Here is a 27,018-nt window from a genome sequence, read left to right as displayed (position 1 = left end):
CCTATCCGTTCCTATTACTATGAAATAAATAAACGCCGTTTTAACGGAAATTCTAAAGTTTTATTAAAAACATCTTAAAAATATTAAAGTATTGTGTTTTTAATGCTCCACATAAAACAACACAAAAAAAATGATAATCTGAACTCATTTTAACCTACATATGACTTTCCTTCATAATTTTTTTTCCAATTCTTTTTATAAATACTTTTAGAAACAAAATGAACATTCCATAAACTAAAATTATAATATGAACAATAATTGAGATAAGTTATACGAGAATATTTCTACAAATTAATTAATATATAAGTCAATTTCAATTTATAAAACATTTATTTATCTTCTAAAAGTTATTATGTCTCTGCGTAGCATATTTCTTATTACACATCCGATTAGACCGATACATAACTTCAATAGTATTAATTAATTGTTCGTTTTAAGCATCTCTATAAAAGTTTAAGCAGAACGCAAGCTATTTAATTTAAAAAAATAAAAGAGAATTTGTGTATAACTTTTCATACATTTAAATTACGTAAATTATGTAAAGTGAAGGGGGGAGTGAAGTGCAATGTCAGATTCTAAAGAAAGGTATATATGCAAAGACTACTTTACTTTGTTCATTCTGTGATGTGTGTAGTTTGAACTAGCAAGTTGTAAAAAGAGAACCGAAAATAGAGATAGCAAAGGTGAGAAAATAAAAAAGGAACGATACATAAAAATAGAGTAAAGACATGCATGCATGCATGCATGGAGCAAACAATTAAAAGTGGTCAATTTCTTGCACTTGATGGAGCAACTATTTCGGCTTCTGATTCGTTACCTCCATCTCTAACACTGCCATTTGTCCTTCCTTCACTCTAACAAAAATGTTGAACTAAACCATGCCACAAGCTATTCTATTCTTACCTTACCTAGTAAGTCACACTTCTCACACAAAAAGTTGTCACTATTTTGAGTCACCAAATGTCGTCTTTTATTTTCCCCTTCGCTAAAAAACCAGAAAAGAGACTAACTCTACCATGTTCAACTCAACCAACCGCTTCTTAGTTCTTCTTTTCTTCTTCTTCCTCATGTTTCAACAAACATCGTTCTCCTCAGGGTCCCACGTTGGTGAAACAACCTTCCATAGACCCGATCCCTTACAACATTTCAAAGACTACAATGGAGGTTTCGACCTCCGAAACAACCATTACGTGGCTGTCAGTAGTTGTTCACTTCAAATCCTGTGTTATATCTTTATCTTAATCTAAACTTTAGAAAACAATAACGTGTTTGTGACCATGATATGTATGTTTACTACACTTGCTTTCTGATCCTTTTCAGTCTGCGGCATTTACAGGAGTCCATGGATACGCATTTGCCTGCGTTTGGTTGCTATGTGGTTTGGTTTTGGCCATTTTCCTTATAGTGAAGTGTCTATGCGGTGGCTCTGCTTCATTAACCTGTTTCGACCATTACCATCTCCACATTTTCTTTCTTCTTCTCTTCTTCACATCTCTCGCCATGTAAGTCTCCCTTTTTTAATTCTCCATTTTAGAGAAATTATTTCATTATCCAACATTTCTATAGTTTCAACATCACCACATTCTTTATTGTAAATTGACAAACTGAAAAATCGTGGCATGAAAATCCATTTAGACTATACAAACAAGCACGTAATATTATTACACAAAATTGCAATTGAGGCAATTTGGGTGGTGTGACAGAATTGCTTCAAGTTTTGTCATCACAACGAGTCAGAAGACCCTAAAGAGGACAGAAAAACTGAAAGAATCTGTGGTAGGCATAGGAGAAGATGCTCTTGGGACCCTTGGCAGAGTCTTAAAAACAACGAATCAAATGCAGTTTCTTTTGCTTCCGTACAATCCGCAAATGTCTGAGTTTTTGAATTCCACCACTCAGAACCTCAGAACTAACTCGCGTGTGATACGCCGTTTTATTGACAGAAGTGAACAATCATTCGACCAGGCCACTCATACATCGTATATATGTTTTCCCTTTGAACATCCCTAATTTCATTTATGCTGATTGTGTTTGTTGCTCTCTAATAATTAATTCCAACTTTTTTTTTTTGTATTTCGTATAATTAAATGTGACATATATATAGGTATGTAGCACATTTCGTTGTTCTAACTGTCAACTTGGTGACACTGGTTGCAGCAATAGGTACCAATCATTAAACAATTGGTTACGATGCTAATTTCCTTAAAGTATTGGTTGAGATCGATTAATTATTTTCTCAATTTGCTGTTTTTTGACTCAGTTCTAATGTTGCTGCATTGGCGTCCTTGGTTTATAATGTAAGATAAAGTATCATTTTCCACGTAATTTCTTAACACTTAATTAATAAACAGTGTAGTCTCTCTTTTCAGCGTTACGTTATGCATATGAATTTTATTTTCTGCATTATTTTCAGCATAATTTTCTTCTTTTGGATCTTAACAAGCCTGTGCTGGTTCTTGACTGGCTTTGATTTCTTCCTTCACACGTAAGTAGCTTAACCTCTCATCATTGTTGAGTCAAATTCTGATGCGAGAAAAAGAATCCTCTTTTCAAGTCTCACGACGCAGTGTGAACTATGCATGCAGCTTTGTAGAAGATGCATGCACTGCTTTCGAAGACTTCGAAAAAAACCCACAAAACAGTAGCCTGGGGTCGATGTTGCCGTGCATGAATGAATCTTTCTCTGGGAAATTGATAGCTCAAATTGGCGACACCATCCACAGATTTGTAGTTGAGGTAGAAAATTTGGTTTCTTCATTAAGAATTATAGAAGGGAATCAATGAATTCCTTCCAATTCTAATGTGTTGTTACGTTCTAATACAATGATGTTGTGTCTCAGTTGAATTCAAATATGTCAGTGATTTATCGGGTCTTAGGAGTTAGTGCAGAAAATGAAGAAGTAATTGGAGTCATAAAAATTTGTGACCCTTTCCCTGGACCCTTAAACCTTAACTACATTCCACAAAACTGCCCTCAGAATGCCATTAGGATTGGTGATTTATCAAAAGTAAGTCTTCACTGAACTAGTTACTCTCTTGTTACTTTTTCCACATTCATAATAAAAGGCGTTTTGGTGTAGATTCTTGCAAAGTTCACCTGTCACGAAAAGGGCACAGGAAAAGAATGCAAAAAAGAGGGAAGATTTCTTCCTGAAGCTTCATACAACATGGCTCATGCCTACAGCAGATCCATCCAGGATTTGCTGGATATATATCCAGAATTGCAAAGACTGTCAAAATGCACAGTTGTGAAGAACAAAGTTGCTGAAATTGTCTCAAATCAATGCAAACCGATGAGAGTTTCAACTAAATTGTTATGGTCAAGTATGTTGTCTCTCTCCATTATTATGGTAGTCTTGGTATTCACCTGGGTGGCAAAGGCTCTTCAATGGGGAAGACCACTTTCTATATATTCTAGGACTCCACCATCATCAACATAGGAATTTTATTCATTTTCAAAGTTAAAAAGGTAGAATATCAGATATAGCTAGGTGCAGTTTTTTGCTTTTTTTTTTTCCTTTCTAGTTTTTCCAATTTCAGCCATACTATCAAAGAAAATAACATTGTGCTGGTCGTAAGACAAAGTTGGAGAATAATGTAAATAATTGGAATGATTTGTTTTAATTGTGAATATTTCATGTGAGAAAAAAAATAAAGATATATATTTCAGTGTAACGACAGTATGAGTTATATGGTACTGGTTTTACGTTTTATCGTGAGTTTTTCTTCACTTATCTGAAGTTAACAATATCTGTTGTCCCTATGTTACATTACAAACTAAGCTATTTTAATAAAATATTAAAAAAATCTATTCATTACTAGTTTTATTTTAAAAGCATGAAAAATGTTAACGCATTTTTTTTTTCAAAATTAGCCACTAAAATTTATTAAAAACATAAAATCAAGTAAAAAACAATTACTAGCACTCCTCAAAGGATATATGGTTCTTAAAAGTGTTATTTTTAATGGAGAGAGGCAGAGATAGTTTATATAAGATTTTTTATTCAAGTGTTTGTTGTATAAAAACTTGGTAAAGTATTTGAACCATTTTTTCGATAAACACTAATTTAAGGAAAGATATGAAAAACAAATTGTATCTGACTTCGTTATAAGTTAAAATGATCTTATATATGGATTAGATTTTTTTTTTTTGGAAAAAATATTTAAAAAGTTTGTACAAAATAATTTTTGCAAAAGTTAAAAATAAAAGTTGAGAGAAAGCATATGAGAAAGCTATTACGACTTCATTTATTTATTTATTTATTTTTTTGTATTTTTGTTTTTCTAGTCATCTTCATAAAAAAATCATATAGAAATACTCAATCAAGTTATATCAACTTTTTCTTGATTGTGAATTTTTAATTAATAATCAATTTTTAGATTTAATCATATAAATATTAGTATGCAAACTTTTTATCCTTTTAAGTGAATTCATTTAAGTAATATTGATTGAGTAAATATATAAGGGTAGTTAAGTTCCATTATCAAAATAATTATTATAACTTGTATATAAAATATTTTTAAATGATAATTAGTTAAGAGTAATTTTATATCCATGTCAAGATTTAAATAATTTAAGAATGTTAATTTATCAAATATTGTTACAAACATTTTATTAAACCATGAGTGGCTTGAGTCAAACATAATTAAGAAAATAGTTAAAAATATTTTAGTCCCTAATTTTTTTTTGTGAAAATTAAAATTAATTTCGAGTTAATGGGGTTCTTTTTATTATTGTATGTTAATGTATTATTCCGTAATTTTAAATACACTCATTTATGAATTATAATAAATTTTTATTTATTTTTCTAATTGGCACATGTTAACAAGACTATTTTCACTAGAGATGCCAACACGGCGGCTCTCTTACTTTATTTGTTGGATAATATCTGTCTCATACTTGTTTTCATATCTATGTGGATATCCATTATGCTATACATATATAATTTTTAATATTCATCGATATCCACGGGTACTCGTGGATATTTATTATTTTTTTAATATTTAACAGTATATTTTAACTAGAAATTTAAATAAAATACAATACATAACATTCATAAGTTTCAAACAAAAATAAAGTTCAAATAATTTATTTAAATAATTTGACTGATAATTTATAAAAAAAATGAAAATTTTCTAAATCAACTGATAAAAAATAATACATTTAAAATTAATTTATTAATATTTTAAAAATATTTTTTCAACCTAATAGGCGAATATAAAAAATATATGAATTTGTTATTCACAGTTATTCATCAATAATATTCATTCCGTGCGTGTTACGGATTGTATCCTTGTATCTGCATATATCTAGCGGTAGAATTTGTTAGTCATCCATAGTTATGATCATTAAAAAAGGACCAGCTAAGTCAAGTAATTAAACAATTGCACATGAAATGTGCGTTTTCAACCAATACCAAAAAGTCATCATGAGACAATAATACATTTATTTAATACGAGAATGAGTAATATTAGCAACAGTTGTACTGTGATTTTATGTTAACGAAATAATATATTACCAACATGTTATGTTACAATTAATTTGGCGAGAAAGTTGGATATAAATAAATTCACGTAAATATAGTCATCATTATCATTTCTCAAAATAGAAAATCCTCAGATTCACCACTTTCCCTTTGGTGTATTTTTCTAATTATTTAAATTTTGCTTTATATTGCTCCACAAAACTTCACTCAAATCTAAATCTAGGAAAGCCAATCTCAGATTAATAAAAGAAGTGTTTTCTCTATAATTTCTGTAACTACTAATTATTGCTTACCAGCATTGTTAGTGCCAGTATCACATAGCAACGTCTCACCATAACAATTTTTCACCCCAAAGTTCAATTTATTGAACATCTCTTGTGGTGTTCACAGCATGGGAAAGTTAACAGACGAGTGGAGTTAGATTACAAATCATTATCCCGTTTTGCTCTAAGGTTATTAAATAAAGTGAATTCAAACGCTAAGGTGTCACTATGGAACAATAAAAACATAGTCTCACTGTGAAGAATTGAACATAAATGGCATAAAATGGTTCCATATTTGAGACAAGTAACAATAAGGAAAGAGAAGAAATTAGTTAAAGGAAAGAGTGCAATATGAGACATTTGTGGTAAAAGAGAAGTTCTAGAATAGAACTGTTGCTGGGGTCGGTACCAAAAGACACAGGGAAGCACAACTTTGGTTGCAAATCAATGTCATAACCTCAAACTCAGATCCAAACTGCATCGGAACTTAACTACCCTTACCTTACCCAACATCATCTCATTTTTTTCTTCCTGCTTTCTCTCTCTTACCTCGTATTTGGACTAAGCTTAGTTCGGTGGTTGCGTCATGCCAGTGTGTCTGTGACCCTCAAAAGCCACCAACGAAACCGCATGACGGGGTGTTTTGGTTGTTCCACAGTTCGGGTGGTACCAGGTCAGAGACATTCTTCTCACACTTTGCCTTTGTTCCCTGGTTTCTGATTATTCTGTTGCTTTTATTGTGTGCACCTATTAGGTTTTTCTTCTTAATGGATCTGACCCATGAGGGTGTAACTCTGTTGATTAGAATGATTAATTGGCGGTAGTTGTTATAGTATTTAGATACAGAGTAGGGTAAAAATAGTGGTTTCAACTTCAATTACTTCTAACAAACCTGGAAGAGAGGGTGATTTATTGTATCCAATCGAAAGCGTTGAAACTGGTTGCAGTTTACTTTTTCTATTACTGTATGTGTAAAGTTCATGAAATTGGAAAGGGATAAAATGGTGCCCAACTGAACATCGAGAACTGGATTGTCTTCCAAAGAGGATACCAGAAGAAAAAAAAAGGATAAAGTGATAAACCTATACGGTGTCGTTATTTGCAGTTTCATTTTGTACCTATTTTGATTTATGAAACTCCTATTGTGTAGGGGATAAAGTGATAAACCCAGTTAGTCATTTTGAACTGATTTTGGTTTATGAAATTGTTAAGAGTATAGGGAAGTTATGTTTTTGACTTCTATCTGGTTGTGTTATCTATCAGGTTTCCACAGGTTGCATTTGGTTAGCTGCAGCTTTATTTTGAAGATAAAAAGGAAGGGAAAATGAGGACGAGGAACAAATACAGGAAACCTACGATACTAGGTTGCAATGCAGGGAGCAGATATTCAATGTCTGTTGTGGTATTGAGCTTGTTAGGATGCTTGTTTTTGCTTCATTTATATACCTATATCCATCACACAGATAGAACTGGTGGAGAGTCTCAACTGCGCTTGAACCATCATCCCCAATTCATTGAACTTCAAGAGGTTGAAGAGGAGAACATTCAAATCCCCCCACCAAAGGGGAAGAGGTCTCCTCGAGCGGCAAAACGTAGACCTAAGCGGACAACAACACTGATAGACGAATTCCTGGACGAAAATTCCCAACTGAGACATGTGTTTTTTCCTGGTCGTAAAAAAACTATAGATCCAATACAGACTCCTGCAAATGAAAGTTTTTACTATTACCCTGGGAGAATTTGGTTGGATACCGATGGAAATCCTATTCAAGCTCATGGAGGAGGCATTCTCTATGATAAAAAATCAAGAACATACTATTGGTACGGTGAATATAAAGATGGGCCTACCTACCAAATTCACAAGAAAGGAGCTGCTCGGGTAATTCAATTTTTTCAATTGAACTTCTCTTTTTGTTTGTAAGTTAATAATTGTCGTCTTTGCTGTAGTATATTATGTAGCTTATCATAATTTATAAACATTTAGTGGTTGTGAAAGTGTCTGTCATTTTTGTAAGTGAGTGAAATGTTTAGATGGTTTCATCTTTTGTTTATCTTTGGAAAGAAAAAGAATAAGATTGGCCGGTTAACAAGAACTCGGCAGCTTAGAGATGCATGTTTGATTGTTGTAATTGTTTCGATACATCTTTACCTCCATTTGCTTCTGAACATGTCTTGTTTACCTTAATAATTGTATTGGAGTCTTTGGCAGAGAAATGTCATGTTTCAAAAGTCTCATTTTTTTCTTATTATGCTACAGTTGTCCAAAATTTCCATATTCTTGTTGGTCTATATGAATATATAAGTGTCCTTCCATTTTCGCGAATGGGGATATTAATAAATGTAAGAGTCTTCTCAGTTTGGATCAAATACAAAGATAGTAAGAGCTTTTATTTGAAAAAAAAGGTCATCTTGATTGATATTTAACCCAATGGATTTGAATTCCTTAAGATGCAGTTCATATAATAGTTTGAATTTGAAGATGGAATTCCTGGTGGTTCCTTCCATTGAACATGAAGCCTGCTACAATTGAAATTACATAATCAATGCTCAGAATTCTTATTGTTACTTCTCAGGAATCCACTGAATATAGTTCTTGTCACTGAGTAAAAGTTTATACTTCCATAACATTGGAGTTTTTCTGCAATTTGATAATCCTAGAAAAAGTTTCACCCAAATAGTTCAATTTATTCAAGTTAGAGTCAGTGATTTACTTGGCTCCTGTATTCAAAAGCAAAGAAATTTAATGATCCAGACTTTTTACCTTCCACGTTGTGTTCCCTTACCTCATCCAGATGGTAAGACTTTAAGTGATGGCAATTACAATTTTCAGAATTTACCATGTTAATTGACATATACATGTGGTTAGCTATCACAGAGGAAAAAATCTTGTACGGAATAACTTGAGCATAATATTGTATCACTGGCCAGTTTGCATGAACAATCTTTTTATTCCTTCCTCAGATAGATGCTGCTGATATGAAAGATATAGTTAGCACCACATGGTTTATTTATTTTTATCTGTGCCTTTGCTTTCTCACCCTCAAATTTATGAAAAGTAAACTTGTTTCTGGAAATTAGTATGCTCTTTAAGTCTGCATTTTTTGAAATAATTCTTGATGCTCTTTACAATCTCAGTTTCCAGTATCTGCAAACTGAAGTCATGTTCTCCTTTTTGCACTAGGTCGACATTATTGGAGTTGGTTGCTATTCTTCGAAGGATTTGTGGACATGGAAACACGAGGGGATTGTATTAGCAGCAGATGAAACAAATGAAACCCATGATCTGCACACATCTAATGTGCTTGAGAGGCCAAAAGTTATTTACAACGAGAGGACCGGAAAGTATGTGATGTGGATGCATATCGATGATGCCAACTACACGAAAGCAGCTGCTGGAGTAGCAATCAGTGACACACCCGATGGGCCATTTGATTATCTTGGCAGCCAAAGACCCCACGGATATGAAAGCAGGGATATGACAGTGTTCAAAGACGATGATGGCACTGCATATCTTATCTACTCCTCCGAAGACAACAGTGAACTGCACATTGGACCCCTTAGCGAAGATTATCTGAACGTGACATCTGTGATGAGAAGGATTCTTGTGGGACAACACAGAGAAGCTCCAGCTTTGTTCAAACATGAAGGCACATATTACATGATCACTTCAGGTTGTACAGGGTGGGCGCCAAATGAGGCGCTGGCTCATGCAGCCGAGTCCATTTTGGGGCCTTGGGAAACAATTGGGAATCCCTGCATTGGAGGAAACAAAATGTTTAGGCTCACAACCTTCTTTGCTCAGAGCAGTTTTGTGCTTCCTCTACCCGGCTTACCCGGTTCGTTTATTTTCATGGCGGACCGGTGGAATCCGGCCGACCTAAGAGACTCCAGATATGTGTGGTTGCCTATGATAGTGGCAGGACCTGTTGATCACCCTCTTGAGTACACTTTTGAATTCCCTCTGTGGTCGAGAGTGTCTATCTATTGGCACAGAAAATGGAGATTGCCTCACGGCTGGAGCAGCTTCAAGTAATGTAATGTAACTTCTCTTTGTACATTGTCATATACAAATATTTGATATACGGTTATATATACCTTACCGTGTTGCATGTCAAGCACTTGTTGGAAAGCTCACTTTTTGAGGATTATCGCACTTGAAGGAAGCCTGTGTCTCAATAATTTGCTCACTTTAATTTAGGCTAAGTTGAGATTAGATTGAGGGAGCGCATGTATACCGAGAAGGATTATCCACTTCATTGGAATTTTGCTAATAATCCAGCATTGTTCATCACCTGTGTCACGGCATCATCATCATGTAATTATTTCTTACTTATGTAAATGATTCTTTCACGTGTGTACTTTTTACAACTCTATAGTCCATCTTTTTTATTTTCATTTTTTGGGTTAGTTGGTTCGAATTGCTTCACGTACTTGCGTAGAAGTGAAGGTCATAAGTTGGGTTATTTAATAGCATCACGAGATGACCCACCTCTAGCTCAGATTATTTTTTTCACGGGAACGACACTTTTTCGGTAATATTTTCAATATCGACCACAGTGTTTAGGATCGATAAAAACATGATTAGAGGAACTCAAGTTTTTTTTTTTTTTTCTATTATTGAAGTCAAACTCAAATTTAAAGTATAGTTGTATTGCGGCCCAGAGCCCGAGATTTTTTCATAGAAGATGGAAGGGGTATACTATAGAACATTGGTTTTTAGGAACATCATTTCGAAAACAAAATTTCTGAAACAAAATTTTTAGAATAGAATTTCTAGATCAGAGAATAGGCTTTCCAGAATAAATTTTTTGGAACAAGTTTTCCAAAATATAGTAATCTATTCCAGAACGAACTTTCTAAAACACACGTAATGGGTTCCAGAATAAACTTTCTACAATAATTTTTTTTAACACGCTCTCTCTCTCCTTCTTCCTAACGTTGGGCCCAATTCTGTAGCCCAACTCTATGGAGTTCGTAGTAGCTGGCCCTTACATGTCAAACACAGAGTCTTGTGTGGACTCTAAAAATACATAAAACTACAATTACAACCAAAGTACATAAAACTAGAATATAGATGCCATTAATCCGTTTAATTTCAAGTTTGATCCTTGTTTTCTTTGTCATTCAGGAGAGGTGTAGAATAATAAAGATAGCATAAAATCCTTTTAATTTGAGTTTGAAGTTTGATATATATATTTTTTGTATAATGTATAGGAATGTATGTTTAAGACGAAAAGGGATTAATAGGGAGAGAGAGAGAGATGAATAGAGTGAAGTTAGCATTGTACATGAAGTTGGCCCCATAAAAATATAAAGACATGAGCTTGTCATTGTCATTGGTATAGAAAAGGATAGAAAAGCTTAAACCTGCAGAAGAAGGTATGGGCCAGCATCAAACTCCCTTTAATAAAAACCAAAAGAAAGAAGCTATAAATGTTTTAAAATGAGGAGGGAAAAGATGCAGAAAGAGTGGAGAGTGGATATGTTAACGTGGAGGGGGCAAGTCTCATCAGAAGTTCAAGATGTGCAACCCTTAAAAGATGAACCCACTATTCATATTTTTTCCTTTTCATTGTTTATGTACTTACCAATTTCTTCGCTTTCTTAGGAAAAAGATGAGCCCCCTCTTATCTTTCTTACCCCTCACGGTTTTGTGGGGGCCATGCACACCCTAAAGTTAAAACACCTCCCATATATATATATATATATATATATATATAATACATAGTATAGTATAGTATAGTTTAGCCTCTCAGAAACAAAGAAAATTAAAAAATAAACAAAGAAGAAGACCAATTCAAACACAGCGTGCTGTCCACTAAAACCTTTAAACCCACTAATCACTATGCACCTTTTAATGACATATATTCCAACCAATAACGCAACTTGCTGGCCGTCCTAAGATTCTATTGCCCATTAACTAGATAACGACCTCATTTTATTTATGCTTCTATCTTCCTTCACTTTACTTTCAATATCATCTTTCATACGCCAAAACACCAAATCCTTTTTTCTTTTCGACCAAACATGAATTAAATCTTTTGCTATGTCTGTTCATGATCTTGAATATAATGTAAAATACTAGATTATCGCGGAATTCAACATCTTAATTAAGTTATGTTTCATGCCTTCGCTTAACGGTTAGTTAAACGCACAACAATTATGCTTCTGGTCAAATCTGGACTAGCTTGGATAATATATAATTATAATTTATATCAATTATCAACTACCACCTGCTTTAACTTAGTCAATAATCAATATGCTTGAACCTACACATTTGGATTGCGACAATAACTTATATTTTAGCCTAACAAGTTAGCAATTTGTTATTAATGACAAAATAAAATAACAAATATACTCCAGAGGAATATACAATTTCACAATCATTGACAATTCATTACTATTTTTCCTAGTTATTGAATGGTCACGCAAGAACGTTCTTTTTAGCTGGAAATGGTCCCAGATTTTAGGAGACAGTAAAAAAGCCATCAAATGTGATTGTAATTTCTTTTTCATTTTATCTGCCAGAATAACGAAGCAACAGCTTCTTCTTTTCAATTCTATTCTGGACATTAATGGATTAATGGATACAGGGATGATACTGCTGAAACATAAAGCCATATATAATATATATAAAGTATGTGTACAACAGGAATTCTGAAAAATGAAAAGGAAAATGTGAAAAAAGTGAATGATGAAAATAAATTTAGTCGATGATTCCTTTTTGAATAATACAGGCAAATCCCATTGCTGCAATCATCCTCATACCCTCCGATTAATCCCATTGTCTTACGTACCAAACTGGAAAAAAAGACATGAATTAGCTTAAAGAAAAAAAAAAGCCCTCAGCTGAGCCAGGGGCACGTGCTTTGAGAACAGAGAGCACGTGGGATTCAGTCCCTCAACTCATTACTCACGTCAAGTCATTCTCCTCTACGCTACGTCAAGGCCCTCCATGCACTGGCCCACACCACCGGCTGGTCCTTCCACGAAAGGAATATTCCGGCGTCGGAGCACTGTGCCATTGACCATCCCTCCCTATACCTCCTCAACAACGCTCTCACGTCATCACACACCTCTTCGCTAAACGCCACCGTATTGAATCCACCTCCATGCATCCTCCTCGTCCACCGCCCCGCCCTCTCCCGCCGCTCCACAGAATCCGCCGCCGAACACGCCACCAGGTCGACCATCGCCCTACCCGCCGCCCGCTCCAGCATCAACCGCTCGTTGCTCGTCTTCGGAAAGCTCTCTTCTAACGCTTCGAAGTAAACCCTAAACCACCTCAAACACTCTTCAAACCCCTTCACGAACTCCAGCCCCTCCAATCCCACGTCCAAGTCCGCCTCCTCCTCCACCACCGTCACGATCCTCGGCTGCAGCCTCCTCAACGAGGATATCACCGCTTCACGGTGGTTCCCGATGGCGGAGACCGAATGCAAAGTATTGACGCAGTTAATAGCCAGAGCCTCGTCCTCTTTGATATCCAAGGCGCTGAAATCGAAGTCGGAAAGTTGACCTAAGTGATGAACGACGTTGAATTGAAAGGGCACGCCCATGAGTCTGGCGAATTTCTCCATTCTGGCGCCGATTTCCTTCATGACCTTGTGCGCGGAGGCGGCGGTGACGAGGGAGGTGAGACGGAGGTGGGGGGTGTCGTCGTTTCGGGTGGCCAAGGCTTCGAAGAGCGTAGGCCATTGGGTGCAATAGGTGTTGCTGATGTCAACTATGTGTAGTTTGGGCTCGCCTTCCAAGGCTTCCAAGATGGCACCATTGGACGCCACGTGTCCGAAGGTTGTCCAGGGACTGAGCTCCTGGAACTTCAGCACGGTCTTGCGCGTGGATTCGAAGGAGCACGTTCTCTCGGAGGCCGAGGCTAAGGTTCGATAGGTCCGGTCCCCGGCCTGGGTGATGCGGCTGAAGAAGGCCTGGAGGAAGTAGGAGGCGAGTTTCTGGTCTGTGTCGCCGTAGGGGGAGGCGAGCTCGTTGAGCATCCACATGAGTTGTTGGAGGCGCGTGGTGTTCTTGTCGGAGACGGCACGTGCGGTTTCGAGGAGGATGTCGTTGGCCCACTTGGCGGAGAGCTGGAAAGGGAAGGCGGCGTCGCGAGTGGGGGAGAAGGAGAGGTCGGTGGTGGTGGTGGTTGGTGTAGTGGAGTGAGGGTGGGGTTGATAGGGATAGTAGTGCTTAGAAGAAGACGAGGATAGGTCTTCTTCATCCATGAAAAAGTTGAAGCATTCTTCGTCTTCTTGTGGGTAGGGATAGTTATTGTTGTGTTGTCTGGAGGATCGAGAGCTGCTGGTGGTGGTGGAGTTGTTGAGGGATTGATCTTGATCACCTTGAACCCGATGTTGGAATCTCACTACCCCAAACAACGTCGTATCCATTTAAGGTTTATCAACCTTTGACTCGCATGGACATCACTCACGTCCTCCCCACTCAACCAACCAAAGAGAATGGACGTAACGTGATTTTTTAACGGTGGTGTGGCGGTGGAATAGGAAATTGTGAATGGATTGGGTTTGCACATACACTACATACTTACCATAGATGTGTATATACAAAGTTACGTAATTGTTATGTGGGTTAATTTTTGGGGGTGAGGTGGAAACAAAAGTCGAGGGGTTGGGTTTGTTTTGTAGGTTATTGTTGTTTATTGAAAGATAAAATAAAAATAATAAGGATATGGGATTGATGCTTAGAATAGAATTGTGTCTGACAAAAGATGAAAAATAAGAAAGTGTGAGGAAAAGGTGTTTGAGAGAGTATTTGTATTGGATGAGTGGGAGCAGGCGTGCGAATTGTGTATGTAGAGATGTATAGAGATAGAGAGAGAGAGTGAAAGAAAGAAAGAAAGAAAGAAAGAGTAAAGCTGCCGGCGTGTATCATCATCATCTTCCTCAAACTCAAACAAACCCACTATCTTCTCTTATCTCACCATAACGCACTCACACTCCTTTGCCTCCTAATCCTTCTCCAAACACTGCCAAAACTCTCACCAACTTTTCTCTTTTTCTATAACCATTTACATAATCCCACTATTATTCTTTACTATTCTTTCCTTCTCATGCCAACTTCTAGGGCATGCCTTCCAACTTTATCTCCACACCATTATAACCATTTCTCTTTCTCCTCTTCAATTACCGATTCACTTCCCCATTTATTTTATAATTATTATTAGACACCATTTGATTATTGTGTGGAGGGTCTTCTTTCAAAAGCTGCACGGCTTCTTTAATTTCTTTCTCTTCCTCAATCATTAGGGGGGAAAAAATCACTTTATATTTTGACCTCTCCATCACCTTAATCACTTCATTTCTTTTCTTTTCTTCTAAGCCATTTAGCTAGCTCCCGACAAGATGAGACAGGATATTAGCCATGCTGAAATCCATAGATATAAACAGAAAAGGGAGTCCCAAGAACCTTTTCCCTTTTTCTTTCTTTTCCTTCTTTCCTCTAAGAGTAAATTGGTGGGGATCACCGATTATCCATGTAGTTTTTGCTTTCATCCTCAACCACCAAATTCACTATTTTCCAATTCACACCTCTAAATAATCAACATATCAATAATAATTCATCTTTCATCATATATATACTTATTTCATATTTTAAATTCAACCCCACATAACGGTTAGTCCAATATTATATATGCAGTACGAAAAGTTCAACCACTTTCAAATTCAATGAACTGTATCTGTAGCTGATGAAATTCATCTATGAATACTAGAGGTGAAGTGAAGACCCTCTTCTTCTGTGTGTTCTGTGTGTTGCAAACGAATAAACAAAAAAGCAGAAAAAAGAACTGCATAATTGGCGGCTTTTATCTTTTCTTTTTGCTGTTGTTGTTGAGGTGAGCCCCATATCCATTTTCTTTTTATTTAAAAAGCTGTTACATTTGTAAGAAAGCCTATAGTTGCTATGTCACTGCCACATCTACAAAATACTAGTTTATTTTCCTTTGGACTGTAGCAGAGATAAAAATAAAATTAAATCGATTATCGCTACACGTCATTTCGCAGATACTAATTTATTTCTTTCGTTTCATCACTGTAAATTCAACTTCATCAATGCACTCGTACTTGGTAAAGTGATCTGGTCGTGTTTATCTAAGAATTTCTGAAGAAAAAGAAATAATGCTATGTATATTTTACTTTACTTGTTGAAACAGGTGCTGTTCTTAATTTGTATCGTTGTAAAAGATGATTTTTACGATGTATCGATGGATGATGTTGTTGTGGTGTTTCCTATGATCGTTTAACACATGGGACGCACTCTGCGCCACAGTTTCGACTCAATAGAAGGAAAAAAACAAGTTATGAAATATGACAATTACTTTTCAAGGAACCCGTGCAACGCAGGGGCATTCTTCTAAATATTTTTACCAACATTTTTTTTTTCATTTATTATATATTGGATATCGCCATGGATATAGTTTTGGACTCATTCTCCATTTCACAGCACAAACTGTTTATTCGTTATCATTTTTCTGAAACATATATTAATTATCAACTGTTTAACTTGCCGACAACCTGTAAGAATATTTGTCTTCCCATTTACAGAAACATTTATATGATATAAAAAATAACTTCAATTGATCATAGATTCCTGATTTTGTGAGGATGTCTTTAAAAATTATATTTAATGTGGTTTCTGACGAATAATACGAAGTCTTTCGTATTGAAAGTCTCACATATAAGACAATTTTATAATATATAAGTAAGGTGCACACCTTATCTTACGTTTTTAAGCTCACTTCTAAATGATATTAGAGTCAAGTTAAAGTCTATCCTAGCGAAATTTCTGAATATTCTATTTCACTTAGAAATATATATATATATATATATATATATATATATATATATATATATATATATATATATATATATATATATATATATATATCTCGGCGTGAAGAAATGCATTGGGTGTGTTATGAAGTTGAATTAGGCTTAAAGTTCACTCTAACATTTACAATTGTTACTTAAAATCAAATTGATATAAAAATATATTTATTTTTGTATCACTGTGAAATATTATCAAATTTAAAATTAAAAATAACACTTTTTAAGGAATTTATATATATATATATATATATATATATATATAACATGAATAAGTTGATATAATATTGGCATTAAATTTGACATCATCCCAAAAGAAAGGTTATTAAATTATGAATTCATTTCTATGATATTTATATATTTACTTTTTCGAATTAAATGAATAAATTTTTTTTTTTATTTTGGTTCATTCATAACACAGATTATTAACAGATTGTACTTTCATAAACATATTTAAAATTTTCTGAATTTTAAACATTAATGTGACGACGGTATATATTTTTAAGAATCAAAGTAAGAACTTACTCGATTAAATATGTTTTCACGAAAGAGTATAATGTATTAATTTAATTTATAATTTTTACATTAACATACTTTCTTATGTAAATAAAACATTGTAAAACATAGTCAAGTTCTTTTGGATTTCATTTTTAACGTCACAACTGTAGCATTTTGATGGTACTGAATTACTGTATCTTTGGTACTGAGGTATCAGTGTTTTTCTTAACTGCATGCAGATGTGGTTGGGTGAATTTTGTTTTGTTTTTTCCGTTGTCGAATACCGAAAAGTTAAATTTATATACCAATTTCAGTATCGTAAATTCAATCGTAGTTGTGTGCAGTTTAATATTACAAGAAACAGGTGTTGTTGATATTCTTACAGATATATTAAAATGGTTGACACCATAAAGTATCCCATATTCCTGAAAAAACCCGTAAAACAATTGATTAATAAATGTCTTCAGTTAAAAGAGTATACTATGTACTTCTAATTTAAAAACTAGTACAACATAATTAAATGTTGAACCACTGTTTATTAAACGTGTCTCTACAGAATTGTCTCCATATATATATGGAGACAATACTCTTACACTTTATTTGTTTATATGAAAATTGAGTGAAAAAAATAACATAGAAAGATATTAAATAAAAATATTAATTTTTCACAATTTATTGAAAAAAATGTTTTTGGATTGAAAATTTTCATTATTTTTCAATTGTTTATTTATTTTGTCAATTTAGTTTCACTATTAGTAAAATATTCAATTAAGTTTCTCAATTTTAAAAGTAACGATTTATTTCCATCCAAATAATGTAAAATTGTTGACAAATAAATATTGATAATTTTATTTTAAGCATAATTCAATTTGTAACGAAGATGAAAATCTATAAAATTAACAAAATTAATTTTAATGTACCCAAATGTCACATTGCTAGATTTTTAGAAGAAAAAAATTAAGGAGTTGATTGAATATTGAAGAGTCGTATGCTTATTTTCGTTCATAAATAGAAAAAACTTGATTCAACCTTTTATCATTAAAACGGTCAAATTTAATAAAATAAAAAGGTCAAATTCCTCTCGTGTATTTAAATTATTTGAAAAAAAAAATTAACAAACAATGAAAAGTTTGAATGTTAGGAAAGAAAATATAAAATATTTTCATAAATATAAAAATGTTTCCATTAAATGTATTCATTTTCACGCTCTTTCAAAATTTCAACCGTACGACGAGAAAAAAAATTATCTTTTGGTTATTTTTATTTATTTAAATAATATATTTTTCTTATCATCATCATCAGTAAGCAAAAGTGAAGGCTTTTGGAACCAAAATAAACGAATGAGAATTATGAGAGTCCAGTACACTAAAAGCAGAAATTTTGAACTGCAGTGAAACCCCCTTCCCTTGCCTTTACAATCTTTCTACATCGGGTGCCAAAGCTATGATCATGATGCTAAAGTTATCTTTCTACCTTTGTAGATTTCCAAAACATTGCAGGGATTCTGAAACGTGTTGGTCTGGTTATATATGTCACAATTCTTTTATATTTTACTCAGATACCAACTAATTCGTTCAATTTTACACGTACCTACTTTTGTTCTGTCAGTCCAATATTTCTTCATGGACCTAATTTGTTGTAAAATATATATATATATATATATATATATATATATATATATATATATATATAATAAAAATTATACGACTATTTCATCCAATTTTAAGTTGGTGTGACAAGTTATCAGCTTACATTATTTCGTTAATTACAAAACAGATAGAAGACGTAAGTTAAGAAAGATAGACTAGTCAAAATTTTAATTACAGATTTTAAAAAATGCTAATATTGATTTATAAGAAATAAAAATATTACATAGAGTGGTCTAATCAAATAAGTATAAAACAAACTTACTCAACATTTAAGAAATTGAGCTGTTCCATCGTATCTTACGTAACTGTGTGTATTTGAAGTTATTAAATTTAAAGAGATTAGATTTTGAAGCATTACGTGAATAGAAGAAATTATTATGTTGATACGACACTTTCAAGTCAGGCACTTAAACTATTGACTGGTGAGACATGTGCATGGATTGGGCAGTAGTGGGTAGGCCGTATCCATAGTAAGACAATTGTTGCAAAGCTACAGGATCGTATGATTCTGGCATGAAACCTGCTGCTAAGCCATCAAATGGATTCCTTCCATTTGTTCTCCTTGGTAGCATGATACCTAGATTCCTCATTTTTCACTTTAAATAAATGTAGTGTCATATCTGTACTATGAATTGTACAGTAGCTGCATATGATGCCAAAATGTAACCAGGAGTCCGTCACTAAAGTCAATGAAAACCTAGCTAGGCTCAATAACTTGAAGTGCCCTTGGGAATGCCACCCTACCCTGCCTCAACTTACCATTCACGCCAGACAACTGATTACTGAGCAGGAATAAATTAAGTTCCCTGCAAGCAAGCAAAAGTTGATCGGATTGATAATGCCCCCAGAAAGCGAGTACAGAGCTGTTAAAAGATGTACACACCGTAACTCTTTCTTCGAATGGAGATGTATAATAGAGCTAAACAATGTATATTAAGGCCCTAATAATCTTGTGAGAACCAATCTATCAAATCCATAACCAAATTATGAAATTCTGACAATGCAGCGACGGAACCAGAGACAACCCGCGCAATGATTCTACTCTGGTTGCATCCAATGAAAACGCTACATATATTGTACAAAACCTGAATGGCGAGCAAAATTTCTTCTCTCGCTATCCCGTCAATTTTCCCCCATTGCAAATATAATAAGTTACAGGAGAAGTTTACATATTTTTACAAATTGTACGAAATTGGGATTGTTACCATGCAGAAAAATCTTTGAAGTCACTGCTGGCAACTCCCACTTTTCTTTTCTTTCCTACAACGGCTGTACTGGTATCAAGATTAGCAGATGTAGCTTGAGCATTCCTAGCTTTCAAGTACTTGCCGACACCACCACCGACCCCCGTACTTCCAGATTCAGATGTTCCAGCACCAGGATTGCTAAACCATGAGCCTACCTTACCCTGAAACATAGGACAGTTAACAAAAACCATTCACAAGTAAGAAAAAAAAACGGCGAGAGATGTCTCAACTATTATGGATCATTAATATTACATTATCCTCATCCTCTACATTCTTCTCTGTGGCATTATCCTGTTCTTCTCCTTCATCTGGTTCCGTGTAAGGATTGACAAAAATCGTGACACTCGTTATCTTGATTTCCTCCTGCAGTATGAAAAACGTATGGAACATAACGCATTGTTTGAAGTAGCAAGAATGGCACGCTAGATAATAGTGTATAGTTCATTTAGGAAACATCAGATATTAAACCAAGTATTGTTAATATATTATATCAACTCTTCAAACCAGTAAAAACTTGCCACCATTAACAAACAAGCACTCAAGGCACAAGGAAACACAAAATGTATTATACTGTGGTCGAGTTAGTCTACAAGTGAATGTAATAAATGAAAGTGCGCAAACATTGTAATCCCACACGATACAATGATATGGAGTTGTAGTAGCAGTACAAACAGTACCCACAACGAAAAATTAATGCACAAAACCCGAAGTCCAAACTAGACAGATGTTTGGGAAAAGAATATATTTATGCAGAAGATAACAAAATATGTACAAGGGCATAAGAATCTACTTTTTTAAAGCAGATCCGTATTTTGTGATCATATGTTTGCAATTACACAGGTTGAGACTTTATGCATTTGAGAAGAATAAAACCAAAAAAAAGGGGAACAATGATTTGCATCAACAATAAAACGAAAGTATGACTAACCAGAGGTCGGTCATTATCATCAACTGGAACTTTTTCCATGGCAGCAAGTGTGGTCAAGCCACCTACAACTACTCCAAAAACTGTGTGTTTGAAGTTTAGATGATTTGCAGACTTGTACAAGATGAAGAATTGGGAACCATTGGTGTGTGGGCCACTATTTGCCATGCTTACCACACCTCTTCCGGAGTGAACTAGTTTGGAGTTAAGTTCATCTTTAAAAGGCTTTCCCCATATGGATTCACCTCCTCGACCAGTACCAGTAGGATCACCACCCTGTATCATAAAATTCCTGCACAAAAATGGATTATGAGACCATAAATCTAAGGCTTAATTTACTAAGGGAAGAAAGATTCAGAGGATGTCATTACACCTAACCTAATGCTTCTATGAAAAACAACTCCATTATAAAATCCCCGCTCACAAAGAGTGATGAAGTTTTCACACGTCCTAGGCGTTATATCACAATGTAGCTCAATGTTCAAATCACCATGTGTCGTATGCAGCTGTACATAACCCTTCTTTTTCGGATTCTTCTCAACTTTCACATATTCAAATTCATTTTTTGTAACTGGATCAAATGATGTTGAAGTAAAAGAACGGGAAGCAGCACCAGTTGTGAAACGGCTTTTTACCTGAAACAGGTAACTTCATTAGAAGTTCATAATACATAGCAAAGTGAGTACTGCCCTATCTTTATAAGAGATGTCATATAAAAACATTTACCTGAGAATTTAAGTGTTTAGGTAAAGGTACGTGAAACATTCATTCACCCTCATACATCACTCAACCACTAAAGCTTTAGGTGAAAGACAGATGAATGATTTTGGTTCAATGTTACATTTACAATATGTTGAGATCACACACCGGCTAGCAACAAATATAGAAAAAGTAGTACTTTATAATACTTGCAATCCCCACCCTGAGTTAGCTCTTGGTGTTATGCTAGGGCCCATCTATTCTCAATTTCTAATACAGTGTCATCAAAGTCTATAAGTCTATCCAATTGGTATTTGGTTACCTGAAAATGTTCAATCCTTGGTTGGGTGGGTGGGGAGAGAGGTTAAGCTCACGTTGGCTTGTCACTAGCCCTGGACAATCTTCCCACCTTGAGCTAATAATTTTTGAGTGACCTAGGTCCTACCCCTTGTAATTTCTAGTATTAAAACCATGTGTTACAAGTATAATATAAAAAGGTACAACATAAAATCATTCATGATTTTTACCAATAAATAAGCTGAAGTTGTTAAGTGAAAAGACATTAATGGTATCAGGGGTTAGTTAGATCCAATCCCTTGCCCTTTCTAGTATAAAACCATGAGTCACAGTCACAGATGTAATACAGAAACATTCAAGTGAATCTTCCACCTATAAGCTTTTTAAGTCAAGAGAAGAAGCATTAATGAACTCTTTTATACTACATCTCTAACAGTTGCATAATGTACATTGAAAGGACAACTTAATTTGCAAATGTTAGATTTCAATATGTATTGGTGAAAAAGAGGGTACTACATCTAAGAAACTCACCATCTTTGCATTCACTGGCGCCCTGTCACCAGACATATGCATAGCTATCCTAGCAGCAGTTTTATCACCTGATGAGGCTTTAGCAGCAGCTGCACTTCTTCCATGTACTGCAGCAGATGCAGCATCTACTATACTGAATGCCTGAGGAGCTTTGGCCTCTTTATTTGGATTTGATTTGGAATCTTCATCCACACGGGACCTTGCAGCTATGATGGCAGCAAGTGCAGCAGCCCTTTCTTTTTGTGCCTTGCCACCACCACCCCCATGCATTGCAGTTTCCTTTCCTTTATCAGTTCCAAGCTCCTGAAGCATTTGCTTGATATCACCCGACATGTTTATGTTGTAGGTAGGATCTGAACTCATTTTCTGTAGTTCTGAAGGTAAGTAGAAAAAATAGAATGTGTCAAAGCCAATACTAATAACATTAAAAAAAAAAAAAGGCAACATCAAGATTCAAGACCAATATGAGATTTATAGCTCACATAAGATAAATGAGCTAGCATACCCTCATCATCAACTTTCAAATCATTTTTAACATGATCAAAATCCAGAAGAACCCTGTCGTCAAGTGCATTAGGATTCTGCACATAGTAAACAAACACCACAACTTGATATTAAGAAACCGAAAGATGAAGCAAGAGAAAAAAAATGTTCTTGTTCAAACCCAACTTACCTGAATGGTTATAAGGTCATCCCTTGTGAATGGCTCATCAGTGAGGAGCTCCTTCCAGTTTTTTGTCTTAATGTTTAACTCTTTAACAGCCTAATTCCGACAACATACATAAATATAAATGGCATCTACATAAGAAATTAGCATTATTGAAGTAAAGGATCCCGAAAATAAAAACCTCATAGCAGAACACATTTCCTGTAGTCTTCACTGCCACAATATGTGTAAATTCAGTGAAAACTTTGTTTAGCACTGGACAGTGATATTCTCCTGCAGGATGACAAACAAAGGTTGGTCAATAATAAATAGCTAGCAAAGTAGATAAAAAATTTATTGAAAATAAAAATAGTTAGGCAAACGTAAAAATTATTCAGTGAAGGTAAAAAGGGTGGTGTATTTAAATATTCAAGGAATGGAAGAAAAATAAATGAGCTACAAGTTTATAAGCTATAAACTACCATGCTTCGGAACCGAGAATAGAAATCGGAATGAGATAAAGGTTTTATTGGATTGAATGGAAAGAACACGCAAAAGGAGAGATCACTCTCCTCCAAGAGCTTCCTCTATGGAAAGAGCTAGCACTCGATTTACAAAGGATAACCAATCTCCATGAATTTCCTCCCCTTCAGTCCTATTTATTTTGGTTTCCCATTTAATCTAACCAACTACTATTTCTAACTGCCATAACTAATTCCCACATACTCTATACTTAACAACACCACCCCTCCTAAAATCAACCTTGTCCTCATCATGGTTGAGACTGTGCAAGTCGGATTCCCCCCAATAGTTTTTCTAAATGTCATCTTCAACTAGATATTGTGGTAACATGATGAATGTTGGTTGAAATTGAACTCTGTAAAGACCACGACGGTCTAAAATCCCATAGAAGTTTAGGAATACTAGACAACCCTTGCATTAAGAATTTTACTGATAATTTATATAGCTAAAATTTAAATGAAATATCCTATTATGATATCATGTTAAATATATTTATGCATTTTTACTTATATCTTTTAATAAAGTTAATAGATAAGTACATTTAAAATAAACCTTCTATACTTGAACAAAGCCATACGATCTAACAGTTATAACATAGTTAATAAAGGAAACATTGGAACACAATTATCTTATTCACACTACTTGATTTAATCAGTAGTTTAAAATTAGCATCCAAAACTCGTTCTATATTTGAATAAATATTTACAATGACTTTGTTTATGCAATATATGGAAAGAATACACCTAAAACAAAATGAGCTCTTAATCACACGATGCTAAGATGAAAAGAAAATATATTATTTGTGACGCAAGAGATAATAGTCTAGTTAATTCCAGTGATTTTGCACATCTAGATTAAAGGAAAACTATATCATAATTACTCAATAATATAAAAATGAAGATTGCTCTACAACAGCCATATTCCTGAGGAACTATAAATACAAGGCAAAAATCAATGCACAAAATACATTCTAACACACAACTACAATTCTACTTTCTTAGAAAAAGCTTACAGGCCTACATTCTCTGTTTTAGTCTCCATATAGTCAAAGAAGATCTTGTAATATTCTTCACTATGTGAAGTTACACCTTTGGAAGAAAACATTCATTGTATATCTTTTTTCCAAGAGTTGTTTCGTAAGTTCATTGTTATTTGTAGCCAGAAGTGACACTTAAAAATACTTGGGGATTTTAGTCTTAGGGGGAGAATAAGACAGGATAGCCAAAAGTGACTTGTATATTCATGATAACCCAGAGTGGTTTATGTACTTGCTTCATAAACAATTTTTTATTAGTGGAACCCTTTTAAAAGTTTCTTAAATGAGAATTCTGACATAGACCAAGTGTTTAAGGTGAATCATTATAAATCTTGTGTTATTCTTAATCATTAGAGACAGCCACTCCTAAACGTTTAGTGTTCTCACAAAGAAGAAGTCTTGAGCTCTATTATACCTACAAACTCAAATGCTCCAATTCCATCCCTCCCCTTCAACAATAATATTTAGTTGTCACTAAATCAGTCTAACTAACTAACTAATATTCTAGTTCTAACTTCCCCCTTCCTAATAGTAGTAACAATATCATCTTAATAATCAACCTTGTCCTCCAGATTGAAATTGTGGAAGCTCGATCCAGACAATTTTTTTTTTCTAAATGTCTCCTTAAACTGGAAGAACTCAAATGCAACAATAAGCTTAGAGATTAATCTGGCCTATTTTGCTATGTCCTTTTGTAGCATTGTGGTGCTTTTCCCCATAGGCTTGGCCTCTGCCAATTAAGTCAAAGAATGAGTTTGCTTGGCATAGTCTCCAATTTTCTGGTCCTTTAAATCGAACTTCTTCAACACGTTTGGCACTGACCCATTGGGTAAAATATTTGGAGCCACTGTCAAATTAAACTCTGCCCATGTTTATTCTTCAGAACCATGTCATTTACTGTAACTGATGTGCCAAAAGAAACTTAATGCTTATCAGTCACAGGTTAGTGAAATGGTTTGTTGACCAAACTTCTTTATTTGATCAAACAACTTTATAAGAAATATAATAAGCTACAGATTAGCTTATTTGGCATGTCAAACACACTCATACACTCGTACGGTTAAGAGATGAACTTTAATTACCAATAGAACACCCAGATAAATGAAGCAGTTGACTTAAAAGAAGGAACACGAGAAAATAGAAACCCAACTTAACACAAAATTATAAAGAAAAAGAAAAAGTGATAACCTTCTGAATTCTTGTGGAAAGTTAGTGGAATGAGATCCGGCAGCTTGAGAGGAGTTCCAGTGACTGGATGTTTACCGTATTTTATAATATAGGGAGTAATATTCCTGAAGAAAAAGAACTGCAAAATCAATCTATCAATTAAATAATCGGTAACAAAAGAAGAAGCTTAAGGGATCGCACAAATACTCACATGATATCGAAAACACTGCCATCAGCAGTGCAGACAGGTTCTTCAAAGGGCGTAAACGTAAGCCTAAAACAAGGAGAAGAAAAAAATGAAAGAATGAATGAATAAAAAATGGAGTGAAAAGAGGTCGAAAAGATGTCGAAAATGAGAGAGGTTATGAGGATTGGTACGCGCAGCAATAGAAGGGAAGACGTTTGAAGGGAGTGCGACTGTTTTTGGATTTAGCGCCTCCCCATTCCGTTGCCCACTCCGTTTTGGTGATGAACATCCTGTCTTTACTGTGTTGCTTCTTCCCCATAGTTGCTGCTAGGGTTCTTCACAATCACTGATAAATTACTCTGTTTGCAATTGAACGCGACTATTCGTAAGATTCTGCTTCACTTTCTGGCGATTTTCAGAAACTGACCCCGCCGCTCGATCTTTCTCCCCTCTCACAACCGCCTTGGCAGGGCTACGCGATTTACCGAACACCGCCGTTAAGTCGTTCCTGGGCCGGGTTTACTCTTGGGTTGGATAGTTCTTTCTTGACATTTCAAAAATGAAACGGGTCCCGCTATTTTATAAAATAAAATTTATCATCAAAGTTGTTTATTTAGAAAAATCGTGCCAGAATTTCTTGTTTCGGTGAGTAACTTTCTTGTAAAAATAGAGTGGTTTTCTTTACCTTCTTATTAATTCGCATTTTATACTATTATTGTTATTCTAATTTTTAAATAAAACTTACGAACGCGACATTGATTTTAAAATCTTACGCAATTCTTATAGACTTAAATTAATATTATGACTATATTCTTCTCTTTAAACTTAAATCACGTTTTACTGCGACTGATTTTAAACATTACTAGTAGTGTGTTATTTTATTCTAATTTAAATTACCGTTTGTCTATCCTTTTATAACATTCTAAAATAAGATGTTTTTTTCAAATATATAAATTTATTATTCATAATATTTACATAATACTTTGATATGTTTACTTTAAAAAAAAAACTAAATATTTAAAAT

General features: G+C 34.5%; 4 protein-coding genes across 5 annotated transcripts; 2 read left to right on the top strand and 2 right to left on the bottom strand.

Moving 5' to 3' along the window:
- Positions 1-946: 946 nt before the first annotated feature.
- Positions 947-3,624, top strand: LOC114174215 (uncharacterized). The gene is made up of 9 exons (XM_028059006.2): positions 947-1,196; positions 1,321-1,502; positions 1,704-1,979; positions 2,105-2,163; positions 2,261-2,297; positions 2,414-2,485; positions 2,586-2,736; positions 2,841-3,008; positions 3,081-3,624. Exons 1-9 carry the CDS (start codon positions 1,017-1,019, stop codon positions 3,438-3,440), a joined length of 1,485 nt encoding a protein of 494 aa, XP_027914807.1. The 5' UTR covers positions 947-1,016; the 3' UTR covers positions 3,441-3,624.
- A 2,434-nt stretch (positions 3,625-6,058) lies between these two features.
- Positions 6,059-10,144, top strand: LOC114173714 (uncharacterized). The gene is made up of 3 exons (XM_028058272.2): positions 6,059-6,422; positions 7,013-7,628; positions 8,931-10,144. Exons 2-3 carry the CDS (start codon positions 7,074-7,076, stop codon positions 9,780-9,782), a joined length of 1,407 nt encoding a protein of 468 aa, XP_027914073.1. The 5' UTR covers positions 6,059-6,422; positions 7,013-7,073; the 3' UTR covers positions 9,783-10,144.
- Positions 10,145-12,354: 2,210 nt separating this feature from the next.
- On the bottom strand, positions 12,355-14,810 carry LOC114173792 (protein SHORT-ROOT-like). The gene has a single exon (XM_028058395.2). The coding sequence runs from the start codon at positions 14,134-14,136 to the stop codon at positions 12,688-12,690; it is 1,449 nt and encodes a 482-aa protein (XP_027914196.2). The 5' UTR covers positions 14,137-14,810; the 3' UTR covers positions 12,355-12,687.
- Positions 14,811-19,132: 4,322 nt separating this feature from the next.
- Positions 19,133-26,550, bottom strand: PUB49 (plant U-box 49). 2 transcript variants are annotated; one of them, XM_085667457.1, is made up of 12 exons: positions 26,186-26,550; positions 26,019-26,081; positions 25,829-25,932; positions 23,285-23,376; positions 23,110-23,199; positions 22,942-23,017; positions 22,437-22,810; positions 21,288-21,544; positions 20,913-21,201; positions 20,237-20,347; positions 19,943-20,145; positions 19,133-19,543 (listed from the first exon to the last, which is right to left on the bottom strand). In XM_085667457.1, exons 1-12 carry the CDS (start codon positions 26,311-26,313, stop codon positions 19,435-19,437), a joined length of 1,896 nt encoding a protein of 631 aa, XP_085523583.1. In that variant the 5' UTR covers positions 26,314-26,550; the 3' UTR covers positions 19,133-19,434. The 2 variants fall into 2 exon arrangements, with proteins under 2 accessions (XP_085523583.1, XP_027914239.1); XM_028058438.2 differs by lacking the exon at positions 19,133-19,543 and having other exon boundaries at positions 19,629-20,145; positions 26,186-26,546.
- Between the last annotated feature and the right edge of the window lie 468 nt (positions 26,551-27,018).

This window comes from Vigna unguiculata, chromosome 2 (assembly GCF_037176805.1).
Source record: "Vigna unguiculata cultivar grain cowpea cultivar isolate G323 ecotype 2 chromosome 2, ASM3717680v1, whole genome shotgun sequence".
Classification (NCBI taxonomy): Eukaryota; Viridiplantae; Streptophyta; class Magnoliopsida; order Fabales; family Fabaceae; genus Vigna; species Vigna unguiculata.
Note: the sequence above shows the minus strand (reverse complement) of the source record. Positions and strands in the feature narration are given on the sequence as shown.